Raw genomic sequence first — 15,620 nt, forward strand, 5'->3', positions numbered from 1 at the left:
GCTTTCTGTCGTTTGGAGCCTATGATATGAAACCATTGTGATACGGGAGAACAAGCTTTTGTGAACCAAGAAGCTCAACCAGCCCTCCACATTGGCCAGGATTAGTGGTCCAGGAATCCCACAAAAGTGGGAAAAACACAAAGAAAAATGCTGGTTTGTTTTTTTTAAAACTGAGAGAATATCTCCCTAGAAATCTCTCGATCCTCCAGCACAACTCTGTGGTCAACGTCCACTTGGTGTTGACCATAGAATCATACTAGAAGACCTAAAGCGTCCTACACAGAAGTGTTCTTTTTAGGAATCTCTAGGTCTTCCAATGTGTCTGTAATGGTTGACCATAGCATTGCACTGGAGGATGTAGAGCGCAAACTGCAGCCCTCCTGGTGTTTGGGCCTCCAACTCCCAGAAGCCCTAGTCAGCTTTCCAATGGCCAGGAATTCTGAGACCCTCGAGGACCCCAATTTGTGCAGGCCTGACCTAGAGATCCCTGTAGAGAATATTTTATGTACAGAGAAATAATCAAAATCTGCCAAAGTCAAACCTGCCAATGTGGAGGGCAAATAGGCTAGGCAACCAAGTCCCAATTTGTTTTTTCCTTCCAGTTTGGGTTAATGCCTTTGTTTCCTCTTGGGTTTGTTTTTGTTTTTGTTTTTTTTGCCAAGTGCCCTTTCTACATGGCAGATATGTAGCAGGACAAGACCATCCCATTGCCTCCCTTCATCGTTGGTAGGGACCACATTTGGGACTGCAGACATAGAGGCCCAATTTTGTTTCCTTAGAGGGAGAAAAAGGGCCAGGCCTGGTTGTAGGGCTGAGATTGACCCCCCTTGTGTTGTGCTAAGCAACACCACAAGCCACCTTATGTATGCAAATCCTGCATTTCAATCATTTTATATCAGATGGTGCATTGTTGGCCACTCTGATTGCAGAATGATAGGAAAAAGAACCACAATTCCTGCTGCTTTTCCTTCCAATCCCAAAGATTGACCTCTTGTTTCGAAGTCAGCCCTAGAACATACTTCTGGCTAAAAGCTTCTCCAAATTTTTCCACCACATAATGGGACCAAAAGCAGCAGAAGTGGAGTGTGGATTCTCCCAAGTCACCTGTCTTGTTATTCTGTCTAAATTTATTGATTTGTTGACTCACCAGTTTAAGAGCCAAAGGTGTGTTTAGTTGGTTTACAGGCAGGTCAAAGCCAAGGAATGGGGGGAGGAGAAGACTTCAGCCGTGTTCTTCACCACTAAGACTTATGTTCTTTACTAAAAAGCAACTCTAAGTCACAGGCCCCAAACTGGCGCAAAATGAAAGCAGAGCAAGCTGGTTCTAAGACCAGACTTGGACCAAGAAATGAAAGCTGAGGAAGGAGAATTTTCTTCTGGTTTTGGGTGCAGAGCTTCTTCCCCCGCTTCTAAGCTTCTTCAGCCCCCTCCCCCCAGCATCTGCTCGCATACAGACACAAATGTCTGCCCCTTGTTTCCCCCCATACAAAGCTTTCCCTGTGGAGATGGCATTGGGAGGCGGAAAGCCTTGCTGCTCTCCTGCAGGTCACCCAGACTCAGAGTCTTCAAAGCTCACACTACGTCATTATAGCACTATGATTCCACTTCAACTTTCACAGTCCCATCCCATGGAAGCCTGGAATTGGGAAGCACTTATGAATGTGTTAAAATTAGAGGAAAGGAGATTCCACCTGAACATTAGGAAGAACTTCCTGAGTGTAAGAAGAGCTGTTCAGTAGTGGAACTCTGCCTTAGAGTGTGGCGGAGGCACGTTCCTTCTCTGGAGGATTTTAAGCAGAGGATGGATTGGCCATCTATTGGGAGTGCTTTGATTGTGCTTTTCATGCATGGCAGAAGGGGATTGGACTGGATGGCCCCTGGGGTCTCTTCCAAGTCTACGGTTCTATGATGCCCACACTAATAGCATGGACAGAGGTCTCTCTCCTCTGAGAAAGTGGGAAAAGTGAGATGAAAGGTCAGTCACACTGGAGGTGCTCAAGATTGTTTAGGCTAGAAAGCAATATTCCCAAGGGAGTCCTGCCCCTTAGTCATGCAGCCATCATCAACTAGGTGCCCTTCAGCTGCCTTGGACTTCCAACTTGATTCCTCTGCCAGCTTTGGGTCAATGGGACTTGGGGTCCAATACAGCCAGATAGTGCGAGGCCGACATGCACACTTATAGGAGCGCACAAACACCATGTTACAGCATTGAAAAACCAGCTATCCCATTCTGACTAGAGCCAAATAGCACGGTTAGCTCACAAAGGAAACACCGTAAAGTCTGGCAGACACCATGGTATGTATTAGAACTGACTGCCCACAGCCTTTCTCAAAACACCAGTTGAAAAAGCTTTCTGTTGAAATGCCAAAAATATGCACGTACCTCAAAGTGCTCCCATATTCTGTCTCTTCACCCCTTCTTGACTTGTGCTGTGCTTTTCATCCCAGGGCACACATGGTGTGCCATCAAAGTGTGCCCATCCAGACACTGTAAGAGCTCCTGGAATGGTTACATGTCTAGTCATAGACCTCACCGTGTTGGGATTTAAAGCAGCACCCTTTAAAGGTGAGCGAGATCTCCAACACAGAGAGCCTCGCCTTTGGGCTCCCTATCACACACCCCAAATGACAGGATATAGATATAGAGATGCCTTGAAATGTATTACTGCGTACGCTTACTTTTCCAAAGTGGACGACCAACTTTGTCCCTGTGCTTTTTGTTACTTGTGTGCCTATATTTTTCAAAATGCGCCTACTTCGTGATAAAAACTTCTAGATCATCACTTTGTTGTTTGTTTCTGTATGTTCCACTTACTACAGTTTTGCTCCAGGGCAACACGCATTGAGGAATGGGCTAACGGTTATAAACCGTCTCTCTCCACCTATTGGTCCCGCACTTAGTGTGTTTCAGACAAAGAATTCTAAGCCTAATTAAGATCAATTAGACAAGTGAGAAATATTGGCTGCATCCAGTAGGTAATGATCTGCTCACACTAAAGCAAACGACTGGGGTCACATGCTGAAACCTTCCTCAACTGCTTCCCATTTAATTCAAGAGTTGCTGCTTTGAGTTAATTACCTTAATTAGAAGTTACCAAGGGACAGGAAGAGAATGGATGAGGAGCCAATCCCTGTTGCGAGCAGCTGAAAGAAAGGAACTAGGTTCAAACTCATTGCATCTTAGTCTGTGTCAGAATATACAACTAAAGCGCTTCTGAGAGACTTTGGGGATGGCAGGGCCCAAAAGGCTGCATCCCAAGCGCTGCTTGTAACTAAGCTAGTTCTACAAACAGGCCTGGAGCCAACCAAACGACCTGCTGCAGAGTCTGCTGCATTTGAACACAGACAAGGGCCCTGGTATTTTATGCCTGCAGTTCCCACATTAACCTTTGACCGCTTGGACTCCATGCTCCAATATACCTGCACTGTGATGGGCTCCAAACCAAGTGATTCTGACAGCTCTAAAAGGTCACGAGGCAGAAATACTGCATTTGCTTTAGGTCTGTGGTTCCCTGGCAGCAGCTCTGGCTCATGGCCATGTTAGTGCATCTGAAAAGGAAAAATAAGGGACACAGCAAAGCATCTTGATGTGTAGCAAGGAGCAAAAGAAGATCTCCTTAAGTGTGCAGTTCACGTCCCGTTCGTATTTTTCTCTTTAAATCGCCTCTCATCTTGAGCCTGTTCGAAGCTATCACACTTGTTTTAAAAAGTGTCTCCATCTTCAGAGAACTGAATAAGGTCACCTGTTTGTTAGATTACAAATGAAGATGGGAATCTTGCAAATATAGCATAACTACTCAAGTCTCCTAAACTCTATTTTGCTTAAGCTTACTGGTAAGTGGGGTTTGGGGCGGGGGGGTCAGATCAGAACCCACTACATAGCAACATTACATACACAGTGGTCACATAGGAGACCAGCAGAAATGTCTCAAAGGGGAAATATTTTGGAAAGGAAAAGGAACTGCACCGGTGGTGACAGGCTGTTTCCTAGACTGACCTTTGTTTGGAACTTGCCCAGAGCAGTTTTGGTGTAAGCCCAAGTTGTGTTCAGCTCCACGGCTGGGGGCTCCTGTTCTCCTTTGAAATCATTGCTTGGCTCTTGTTTGCAGGGACACAACCACCGAAGACACTGAAAGCAGAAAAGTCTTGAGAACAGAGGGGGTTGAGTTCAGGGTAGTCACCTGTGGGTGAGCTCTTGCAGTTTTACTAGTTAAATCAACCCCTTCTAAGAGATACAGACACATACGTAAATTGTAATAAAGAAATAAATGGAACACAACACACAAAGTAAAAGTAAACTATGTGGCCTGTGCCGAAGGCTACTACTGAATTGCTGTACTACTCAGTACCTTTCATGACACTGCAGCTGATACACAAATTGTCGCAACACATAGTTTGGAAAGTTCTGATCTACAAGAACAGGTTCTCAGATAATGCAGAGTCAAAATGAGTGAATAACATGACAGGCAAAACTGGAGATACAACACCAGGGGATTGGGTCTCGCTGCCCATCCAGCTCCTGGAATGATATAGGAATGCTTCTGAAAGGAACACCAAATATCACTCCGAACAACCTTCTTTTCCCTCCTGGGACCAGGACTCCATGCCAAAGATTCCACCGAGACACAATCAAAATAACCAAGAACACATGAATTAATTCCAGGCATTGTTTATTGAAAACACATCAAATTGTTAACCTACACACCTGGCTTCAACAAGCATTCTACTTGTCTGTGTTACGGAAAGTTCCTAGAATAATATTAATACATTCGGGTTATGTTAAACATTGGTTCTGTGAAAGTATAATCCACCTCCCACCCCTCCCTTAGTCTTAAAACCAAACCGGTCTGTTTATAGTACAGTGTAAATACAATGCAAAAGGAACGCCCCCCGCCCCCGGCCGCCCCCCCATCTCGGTCAAAAACAACAGCGATAATGTTGAGGAAGAGTACAGAAACACACATTGTTGATCTAAATTTTTATATTTTTTAACTATTTTTTTTTGTTTTGTTTTTGGATTTGGGTGACTTTTCCCCCATCCCACCCCCAACAAGAAAAGTTTAAGGCACATGATTGTTACAAACACATTGGCTACTGATTGACCAGGAAGCTGCTTAAGTCAGTGATGCTGCGTTCCCTACAAGGTCACCCCCTCGGCTGAACTGGAGGGGCCCACGCATGCTCCCATCGGGCACGTCTCCCCCGACTCTCTCTCTCGCAAGTATCTCACCATCCTCCACTGAAGCCAGAGGCCAAAGAGCCCCCCTCGTCTAGCCCGACAAAGACAAAAGAGCCCAAGTGGTGTGGTGACTCCTTTGGCTCTCTCCCCGCTTTTTTAAGACAACCGCTGGTATTTTGTGGCACATGTTTTCATAAGCTGCACCCATCAGATGTGGCCAGGGAAGGTGGTAGCCTTATCTACACATACATAAGGATCAGCTCCGTATCTGTCGAGCGGAGTACTTCACAATTGACTGCGTGTCGACACACGGAGCAGAATGAAGCAGTAGAATCCTGAGGCAGTAGAGAAGACGACCACACTTGAATATAGTAGTAGTAGTATGTTGTTGTTTTTTAAAAAATAATCCCATGTGACCTCTCTTTTCCTAAAAATAGGTGGAACCAGAGCTTGTCTGCCCGATATGCAGTTTCTTGTAGTTGTCTCCAGAAATGAGAGTTGGAGGGTGTTTTTAATGATGAGCAAGAATCGTTCTGCATCATGAGCCATACTTTTGTATAGAGAAAGTTCTAAGAACTATGAAAAAACAACAAAATCTGGAGCAGCATTGAAGCTTGGATTACACACCATCTATAGTCCACCATGTTCTATAGTGGCAGCAAGAATTGGCCATCCTAGTGTTGGTAGATACACCTGCACCAGTTCCACCTGTGTCAAAGACACAGTTTCAGCAGATGGTGTCCACAGGTTAAGTGGCAGCTGAATGTCTACGATCTACGTAGCTGTCAAAGCTACAGGAACCTGCTTTCTTTCCTTCCCTAAAGAGCCAGGGATCTGAAATGAGTGGTCCTCCAGATGATGAACTCCACATCCCAGTAGCTCTAGGCAGCACAGTCAAAAATAAGGGATCTAAAGGCCCATGTGCCCCAAGTAGAATCATCTGCTCTGCTGCCTGAAGGTTCATTCTATCACCTCATCTGGCCACATCTGGTGAAAGGGATATATTGGTTGTGCGAAAGAGCCGTGACAGGTCATCCATCCCTGGAGGCTTCCTATCACCTCAAGACACAATACATTTCAACAGAGGTGGGCTGCCCACATTTGGCAGCAAATCTTAATGTGAAGAGAGATGCGTTGATGGGCGCATGTGTGACCTGACGGTGACTTAAGAAGGCAAGGACCCCATGGAACCAAAATGCACTGCCGTCATCCTCCTGGGTTCCGAAACCTTCTTGGATATCATTCTTGCACACAAAAAAATGCACATGAATGTAGCCTCAACAATACTTTGATACATATCAGCTCCAAAGCATGTATATGAAAACACAAAACAAGGTTAATGGATGCCAACAGTGCGTATTACTTTAAAGTGAGCTAAAATACCTCTCCGTACACCTTTGCTGTCCTGTTCCCAAGCTACAGAGTTGCAACGGGCCATTTCAGTGGTCTAGAGGGAGCATAAAAGTGGGCTAAACAATGCCCAGCAATGGCTGCCATATCTTTTACCCACAATGCTTTGGAGTGGTGGGAGAGGAAGTAGTGGCCGCAATCCGGATCACTGCATGATAATTCCAAGTGATGATCTGCCATGAAGCAAAACCAAAACCAAGGCAGCAGATAGCATAAGTCCTGGCAGGAAGTGGGTACCCTTGTGTGTCAAAACTCAGACCATGACACCAGGACGTGGAAACATTATCCTTCTGGTCTATAACTCCCAGACACGAGGAAGATTCTGGCAGTTTTAGCCCCAAAAGCAACCTTTTCAAGCTCTGCATGAAATAAGTAATAACAACAGTAGTAACGGCATGATGTCCTGGTGAACTTGCCCCTCTCTCCACAAGCCAAACGTTATATTTGGGTCCCTCAAGTATTGTTCTCAAGATATATTTGATATTACTTTCAGTCCCTTAAGTCCTTGGGCCTGCGTCATTTGAGTTAATGGGGTCACCACTCGTTCCCTCAAGCTGTCTTTAATACTCACATCTGCTTCCACGTTTTGTCCAGAAACACCAAGAGTTCTAGAAGCATGGAAGTCAACCTCCTCCCAACAACTTATATATTCAACTCTTTGCACAAATACAGACAAAATGGGACATTCACCAAAATTTGTCAGCAGAAGACAACAAAGCTACCACCAACTGGACCATGCAGTTCCCATGCACTGCCCACTTCAGCTGATTCCGCACAAACGTTTACAATACACGGCCTCTCTTTGGCATCTACAGGCTACCTAATCCAATGAGCTGCAGCAAAGGTACGACAGAATTTAGCATCTCCGGGATCTCAGAGCAATCTGAAAGTTTTGAGAGAATGAGATGAAATGATGTGGCTTGGTCTCAATACTGATCTAGGGGATAGCACCTCCCATGACATGGTGCTCTCCAGAAGCTCTGGACTACGGGTCTCACCAAACCATGGCCATGTTTGGGTATGCTGGGAGCTGTAGTACATAACTCCATGGAAAACAAGTTTGGGAAAGCAAGTTACTCTGTCCCAGGACTAAAGGGACACCTCCGTCTTCATCCTCCAGTCACACTGGTTTGTGATAGCTTTCTACAATGGCTGGCCATTTCCTGAAGCCCACAGCTAACTTATTAAAAATAATAAGGATATTAGTACAGGTTCAATCACTCCAGGAAGGCCCACCAATATTGAGACCAGTCTTAGGTTTCCCACTGCAGGCCTTTGTAGCATTGGCATGATCTGGGAAGTCACCACGTTGGAATGAGTGGGATGCTGGCAGTGGCTTCCCAAAGACAAAGATTGCTGCCAGGGAAGTTGCAAGGGCCCATTGACTTACTCCGATTTGAAAATGATAACTGTTTTGGTAGCATCAAAAATAAAAAAGCAGACTCCGTATCTACATCTCAACCTTCACAAAGCAAAAGACTATGGGAAGAGCTGCCACCACAGTTGCTTATGATGCGGAAAGAAAATCTTCCCTGTTCGGCCCAGAATAGATATGACAACACACAAAGCAGAATGAGCACAGAACACAGTGGCAACATGAAAGTCTTGTGGCACCATGAAGACTTTTCTGGACTACAACCAGGAGACACTGTTCCTGAACGTTCATGCCATAACCAATGTGTTAGCCTTTAAGGTGCCACAAGACTTTTCAGAGACATGAAACGACAAATGTAAGCCTGACCCATCTGCAGGTATCTGATGTCCACATATAACATGAGGTTTAAGAAACATGCCAATGGTTGTGCCACAGACAGGGCTACATAAATGTAATATGTTGTGCTAAGGACACGGAATCATGTTCTTTGCACAGTACGTGACTTAGGTCTTAAGCAAAATTGCATATGCCTACATATTTGGTAGAACTTGCCTAACTTTTATACAGAGGGGGAAGGAATCAAGAAGGTAGGCAGGGGTCTTTGAATGCTGCCAATGGACCATAAAACCTTCTTAGTGCAAACATGACTTCTGAGATGCCCTGGATGCCATGACCCACACCTTTCAAAGCTTATCTTTTCAGACATAACAGACTAGAAATTTGGTTTCAGTTCCAGAGAATCTTTAAAGCAGGGATGTGCAGGCCTTCAGATAGTACTAGACAACAACTCCAAGCAGCCCTAGCCAGATAGCCAAGGAATGCCAGGAATACAAGGAAAGTTGCACCGTTCCTATCCCTGCTGGAAAGGAATTTGAGGTTCACAGGGTGCTGAGTACTTTGGCTGTACAAAATTCTGTATCACGGATGTGCTGGCACAGACCTATAGTTATACGGCAATATGGGATACATATGATACAGGCATGTACAGAGCTTGGAAAAGTTGCATTGGACTACCGCGTCTAGAATTCCTGGGCTGGACGATTCAGGGAGTTCCAGTCCCAAATAGGAACTTTTCCAAATTCTGATACATGGTATACATATTTTCTGTCTATTCTGATCCGTGTCGGTTACATGGATCAAGTAGGGATCACTACTGACAACACCAAGGGTGGGCAAAAGGCAGATCTAGATTTGCTACTCGATCTCTAGGTGGCTTGCAATACATCAACGAGAACTTCTGGATTCCACCTATTCAATAGCAAGGATTAAACATTTTCTGTCTCTCTCTCTTTTTTTGGTCATTGAAACTGAAAACGAAGGGAAATCTAAGAATGGCGTTCTGCATAAACAGGCTTTGAGCTCCATTTTGGACATCTAAATGCCTATCAAATCCCTACTATGCAAACAGATGTCCCCAGTTGATGGCAGAGGAGGACAACATTTGGCACTCCAGAGATGGTTGAACTCAGTCCCGCTGCTAAGGAATTGTGGGAACTGCATCTCAACCACAGCTGAAGGGATACAATTGGGTCACCTAGTGAAAAAGACCTCCGCCAACCTGAGATATGCCCACCACAGACCAGCCTATGGGGAACAAAAATGCCAAAGCAGAGCTGCCTTTTGAAAAGTCACATTGATGGTAGATTTCACCATTGGATGAGAAGAATTGCCAAAGAAGGCCCAAAGTCAATCCAGGCCACAATGGACACAGCCATATCCTGTTGATGGCCACAAGGTTTTATAAAAAGTGGAGATATTTGCTGAATTTAGACATTCATTTATAAAAACAGGTAACCAGAGCCAGCATTCATGATTAACATGTTAGTAAAAAGAGCTGTATTTTCTGTCATTGCCCATGGAAAAGTATGTACGAGCAACTCCCCAGGAGCGCGAGCTAAGAAACGTACACAGATGATCGACTTATTGCTACAGACGAGCAGAATGAAATCCTAGTGAGAGAAGCTATGAAGACTCCTGGCACACATCGCCAGGATTTCCTCTTGGTCATTCCAAGTCTCATGACCTATGAATATCAGTGAGATGAAGCAACAAGAAGCTCCGATACACCAAAATGCCATAACAGGACAAGCAGGAACCAACACACACACACAAAAGCAAAGAAGTGGCGAGAAGGAAACAATCTTAGCAGCTGTTTTGGTCCACAGTAAGGAGAGCAGATCGCCTACATCAGTGGTGCACAACCTGTGGACCTCCAGAACTCTCAGAAGCCCTAGCCAGCTTGTCCAATGGTCAAGAATGCTGGGAGTCGCAGTCCAAAACACCCAAAGGGCCACAGGTTGTGCACTACTTTTCTACACCAAAACCCTTTGGCAGTGTTGACTAACCCACCCAAACATTTTACACTTAGGTTAGAATTCATCACCCTGGTCAGACCATTTTGATTCCTGATTCAGTCTATACAAGCACCATGTTTGCTCAAAGCACTTAGGATCGGCTCTTGCTTCCAAGCTGGGAAACTTAGAAAATATCTGAAAAAGGAATTTCAAACCAGCTTGAAAGAAACCTGGAACAGCTCAAGCACTCTTTTATATTGTTTTCCAGAAACGCTATCGGTAGGACCAGAATTACAGAGCCTTTGGAAAAGTACTACAACCCTTTGGAATAGTACAAAATTTAGGAAACCACTCAAGAATGGTGTGATGTGAACCTCAGATTGCTGGATCAGGACTCGTGGAGGCCTGATGTGGCCTTCAGACCTGAAGTTCCTCAACCTTCCCAAAGACACAATTCTCACTTTGAATGGGAGAGAGTGAGGGAAAGCCTGCCCACAAAAGAGAGACTGCAAAGTATAGAAAAGGGCTACCTTGAAAGAGACCTTTCACGCTACACAAATATAACAGTATGGTTCTACTTGCTTTAGTCAAACAATGAACCTCGAGATGTTACGGGATGCAGACATGTGGATACTTTTGCGGTGCCCCTGGAGAGCCACCCCCAGGCAGTATCTCACGTGCATCTCACTACTCATGTCCCCATTTGCAAATATCTGAAGACATTAGCAAATCTTCCCAACACTCCAAGATGGCAGCACTGGATTGGCCTGACCAATGGGCAGTCACCCCATGAGCCACTTCCTTGACAATACTTCAGCACATTTCTGGGGATCACACGGCAACCTGTTCCAGAGGAGAAATACAATGGTAATACTAATCTGTATGACAAAGCAAGGAACAAACCAACAGCCAAATGTGGCGATTGAAACCAAGAATGTACACAAGGGTAGGGTGCACAACATTTGCTCACAACACACAATTTCTCCTGCAATGTGCTATCACTAACCGGTCAGAACGGACAGACCTGACACCTTCACTGACTACTGAGACTCAAGTTGAGCCTTCAACTCACTTGACAAACCTGCCGAACTTCAATATAAGTGCATCCCTACTATTGGTAACCCAACCCCGCAATTCCTTCCCTGGCATTTTCTCCTATCGATTCACCGTCTCGGGCCACTTGAACATTCATACAATAAAGACCACAATTTGAGACATCTCCTTGCTACAAAGAATTGTACAATAGCGCCTCTGTGAGATGGTCCATGACAAAAAAGAAGCCTTGTAGACATCGGAGATGCCACCAAGCTGCATCAGGAGATGACCCTGCCTCTGCAGTTCTTACTAAATAACACAGATCAAAAGGCAGGCATGGATCAAAATCTTGGCGATGGAGATCATTACCATAAAGTATAGACACTGGACTTTAAAATTAAGAGTTGAATGTAATGTTGGTGGTGTTCGTGCTCTCCAGCGGTGGAGAGGGTTAAAAGGGTTGGGTTCAAACATCGATTTGAAGCTCTTACAGCCAATAATGCAACCTTAGGGGAGGCATTTCAACCTTCAGAATGGGAAAAGCAGGGAGAAGCTACATCATGGGCAAGTGGGCAACCATACTGGAAGAGACTGGACTCCCAGCAAAGCCAAAGTCCACTTCATAAACTAAAGCTCTTTAGAGCCCTGATAGCAAACCATGGAGCAGACTCAATTACCCACAAATTGCACAATTTTTTTTTTAAAAAACCAACGACGACAACAAAATGAAACAGAATTCCCTTTGTATACTAAAAACAGAGAGCGAGCGAGAGAAAGAGAAATACGCAAGAGTCAAGATGGTATAAAATGTACAGCCCAGTCAAAAGGCTCTTCGCTTATCAAGAGTAGAAGTATGAAAAGAGCACCATTGTTAGAGGTGGGGAGAAATGGGGTCCCGCACCAGCCGTTTTCAGCCGCGGGGGGGGCAAGGAGGGTCTCTAGGGCAGTGGTTCTCAACCCGTGGGTCCCCAGATGTTTTGGCCTTCAACTCACAGAAATTCTAACATCTGGTAAACTGGCTGGGATTTCTGGGAGTTGTAGGCCAAAACACCTGGGGACCCACAGGTTGAGAAGCACTGCTCCAGGGGGAATCCAGAGAGGTCACCTTCCTCGTTCTTTGGCCTATCAAGAGATCTTTGGCTTGCTCAGGCCTCCCTCTGCTTTAGGTCTTGGCAACCTGCCTTTGCTCCCAAACACCACGCTTTCCGGAAGAACCCCCAAGGTGACCCCCGCTGTGCGTGGCTGAGATGGGTTGGGGAAAGTGGCGGGTGGGGTGGGGTGGCCACTGTTGATATATGTTTGTGTCTGTACCATTCAAGTTGCCAAAAAGAGCTTCTGGCACCAGTCTTTCCCTGAATCGTTGCAAAAAACGCTTTCCTGCTACAAACGTGACTCACGTGGTTTTGGCAACCTATTTTCTGCACAACAATATATAGATATAGATATATATTTATATATGTAATTCATGTCGAATTTTATTTTCTTTATATTCCAGACGATACAGAGCTCTCGATGCTTGCTTTTTTTTGTCTTGTCTCCTTTTTTTTTTAAACGTATTTTTTATTTTATTTTTTTACAAAAAAGTTAGATGCTTAACTAGTACAGTAATTTCGTTTTGTTCTGTTTATTCTCTCCCCGCCCGCCTCCCCCGCCCCCCCCCCCCCCCGCTTCATTTTAAATCACAAAGGAAAGAGCAGGCACTGAGATTCCCCCAAATTAAATTTGCTGGATTTTGACAAAAGAATGTGCTTTCCAATCACGCGGTTTAATATGGCAACCAACTAACTTGACCGAATGAGAGAGAGAGAGCGAGAGCGCAAATGTCAGTTGAATTAGAAATTTAAAGTCCTGCTTGCATTTTCTGTCTAGAAACCCCGAAGAAATTAATGCGGTTAAAGCACAAAGCATTACTGTATACAGTATATGGGGATATGGTTATATGCACCAATGGCAAACATCTTGCTCTAAACCCATACGACAACGAGAAATCTTAGATAAGGCTTTGCACATAAATAGGATGCCATATCAATAGGACACCTACAACTCAAATTACAAGCTAACAGTCAAATCCTAAGTATGTTTACATGGAAGTCAAGTCTTGGGGCTTACTTCCAGATAAAGGCAGATAGGATTGCATCTCAGGATGGAAACTCAGGATGGAAATGTTCCTGGACTGCAACTCCAAACAGGAATTCTGGGCTTTGCAGTCCAACAGTCTTTGGAAGGCTGTGTAATTGCCATCCCTGTTCTAAGCTATCCACAAACCAGTGGCTTAAGAAAAAGAAAGTAAGAAAGAAATATGACAGTTCCCTTTGAAGTGGTCTATTGAAAGTGTATCCAAAGATCACAGATGGGATCCAGTAGTAGGTGGGGGTTTCCCTCTTTGTTTTTGAATCAGCAAAACCAACAGATACACCTGAGGTTTGTGCCGCATCCGACGCACATCTTCCTTGTGAGGAAGATTCCACTTGAATTAAATCCAATGCTATCTATGGGAGCAGGGTGCGGGGAAGCCTGTGATGCTGACTATGGAATCACCATCAACCCAATGTCGACAGGTTGAAAAAAAAACAAAAGGCGCACTTGTTATGAACATTGCGAACAACAAAAGTCAACTGTCTCGAGTTTGAGGTTTTCTTCTCCTTTCCGAACGAGGACAGCAAAACCTCAAAGAAAGCATTGTATATGTTTGGAAATAGAAACGAGCCATTACAGAAGTCAAAAGGCAGATGAATTGTACACCAACGACAATATCGAGAGAGCACAGTGTGGTATCACTTACTTCAAAAGCAGATTATACAGCCCACGTCAATTCAATCTTCCACCTTTTTTTTTCCAAGTCAGTCAACCAAGATTATATTTTTTTTCTCCTTTCATCAAAATCCATCAAACTCAGCTCAACAGTTCTACGTTTCCCATAGATCAAAGAATAAAACCTCCACAATAGGCCACAAAAAGAAAAGAAAAGAAAGTGTTATCATTGCCATTTTTTTTTCCTTGAAAAATTCACAGTTCAAAAGGCGGGGGGAGGGAAGGAGGGAGGGGAGGAAAAAGTGCTAGTTTAAATGACCGTACCAAAGGTATACTTGGAGTATTCGGTAGGGTTTTTTTTCCTTCTTCTTCTTTCACACATCTTTGTCTTCTTCGACTTCCTCTTCCCCATCTCGTGACCTTCATCCCCTAACTTGGCACCATCCGCGTAGAAGAGTCGGCTCAGAACAGGAGTCGTTTGTTCGACGTAAGCGTGTCTTTCCGAATCCTCCAGCGGGAAGTGGAAAGGGCAGAGGGAGGTGGGTGGGAATGTGGTCGGTCCTCCCAAGGCAGGAGAGTCCCTGCTCTATGGCTGCCGCTCTAGGACCGGCGGATGCTTCGGTCCCCCGGTCCCCCGCCCGCGTAGAGATCTGCCGCCCGGTGGCTTCCATCGATGCAAAATGTCAAGGCCCTCTGAATCTGAATGGCAGTGATGGTTGAATGAGATCCTGTGTGAGTTGAGTCTTCGTTGAAGTTGAGGAAAAAAAATAATAAGAAGAATAAAACAAGCAGCTGGACCTTAGCCCTGGAAGAGAAGAGTCAAAGCCAGTTACTCCCAAGAATGGGATCAGATAAGAAGATTTTGCCGTTTTGGGAGCACCACGTCCCCCCCAAAAACAAAGAACATGTTTGAAAAGGTACAAAATTCAAACATATACTGATAACAAACCAGTATTTACAAGGTGGTTTTCCTTTATATGAAACACAGCTGAAGCATCTTCTGCAGCATCCACTGTAAACACTGCACAACAGATTCGTGTAAACATCTAAAACAGCTACTAGGAGATTTTTTTTGTGTGGCCTCGACATTGAGCTAAGGGGACCCCATTCAGGGTTTAAGAAACAGTGCATTAAAGGATAAGGTTCACAAGACTGCCCACAATGTAGCCCAACACAGAAGCAAGCCCGGGCTGTGGCATAGGCTGGAGAGCAAGCCAGCTGCAACCAGCTGCAATGAATCACTCTGACCAGGAGGTCATGAGTTCGAGGCCCGCTCGGAGCCTATGTTTGTCTTGTCTTTGTTCTATGTTAAAAGGCATTGAATGTTTGCCTATATGTGTAATGTGATCCGCCCTGAGTCCCCTTTGGGGTGAGAAAGAAGGGCGGAATATAAATGCTGTAAATAAATAAATAAATATGCTTGTGCAGATTTGTTTTGTTGTCTAAATTATCCCTTAAGAACAAGAGCAAGAATGGTAAACACGAGGGATAACACAACACACTAGTTGCCACAAAGTCCCTCAGAATGTTTCAGGCTGCAGTTTGGAGCCATGACCATTTCAGTCCATTTAGTTTC

The 15,620-nt window shown here is 44.7% G+C and overlaps 1 protein-coding gene across 14 annotated transcripts in view; it reads right to left on the reverse strand.

The window, feature by feature from the left end:
* Positions 1–4,653: 4,653 nt before the first annotated feature.
* Positions 4,654–15,620, reverse strand: part of arvcf (ARVCF delta catenin family member) — a 315,018-nt gene continuing 304,051 nt past the window's right edge. For 13 of the 14 annotated variants that reach the window (XM_062958522.1, XM_062958523.1, XM_062958527.1 and 10 more), the window contains one exon: positions 4,654–14,849. Coding sequence is in view for 1 of the 14 variants with exons in the window: in XM_062958527.1 (XP_062814597.1) it covers positions 14,844–14,849 (6 nt within the window). In the remaining 13 variants the exon portion in view is untranslated. The remainder of the gene's footprint in view (positions 14,850–15,620) is intronic. The other variant, XM_062958520.1, reaches the window with a different exon arrangement.

This window comes from Anolis carolinensis, chromosome X (assembly GCF_035594765.1).
Source record: "Anolis carolinensis isolate JA03-04 chromosome X, rAnoCar3.1.pri, whole genome shotgun sequence".
In the NCBI taxonomy this organism is placed as follows: Eukaryota; Metazoa; Chordata; class Lepidosauria; order Squamata; family Dactyloidae; genus Anolis; species Anolis carolinensis.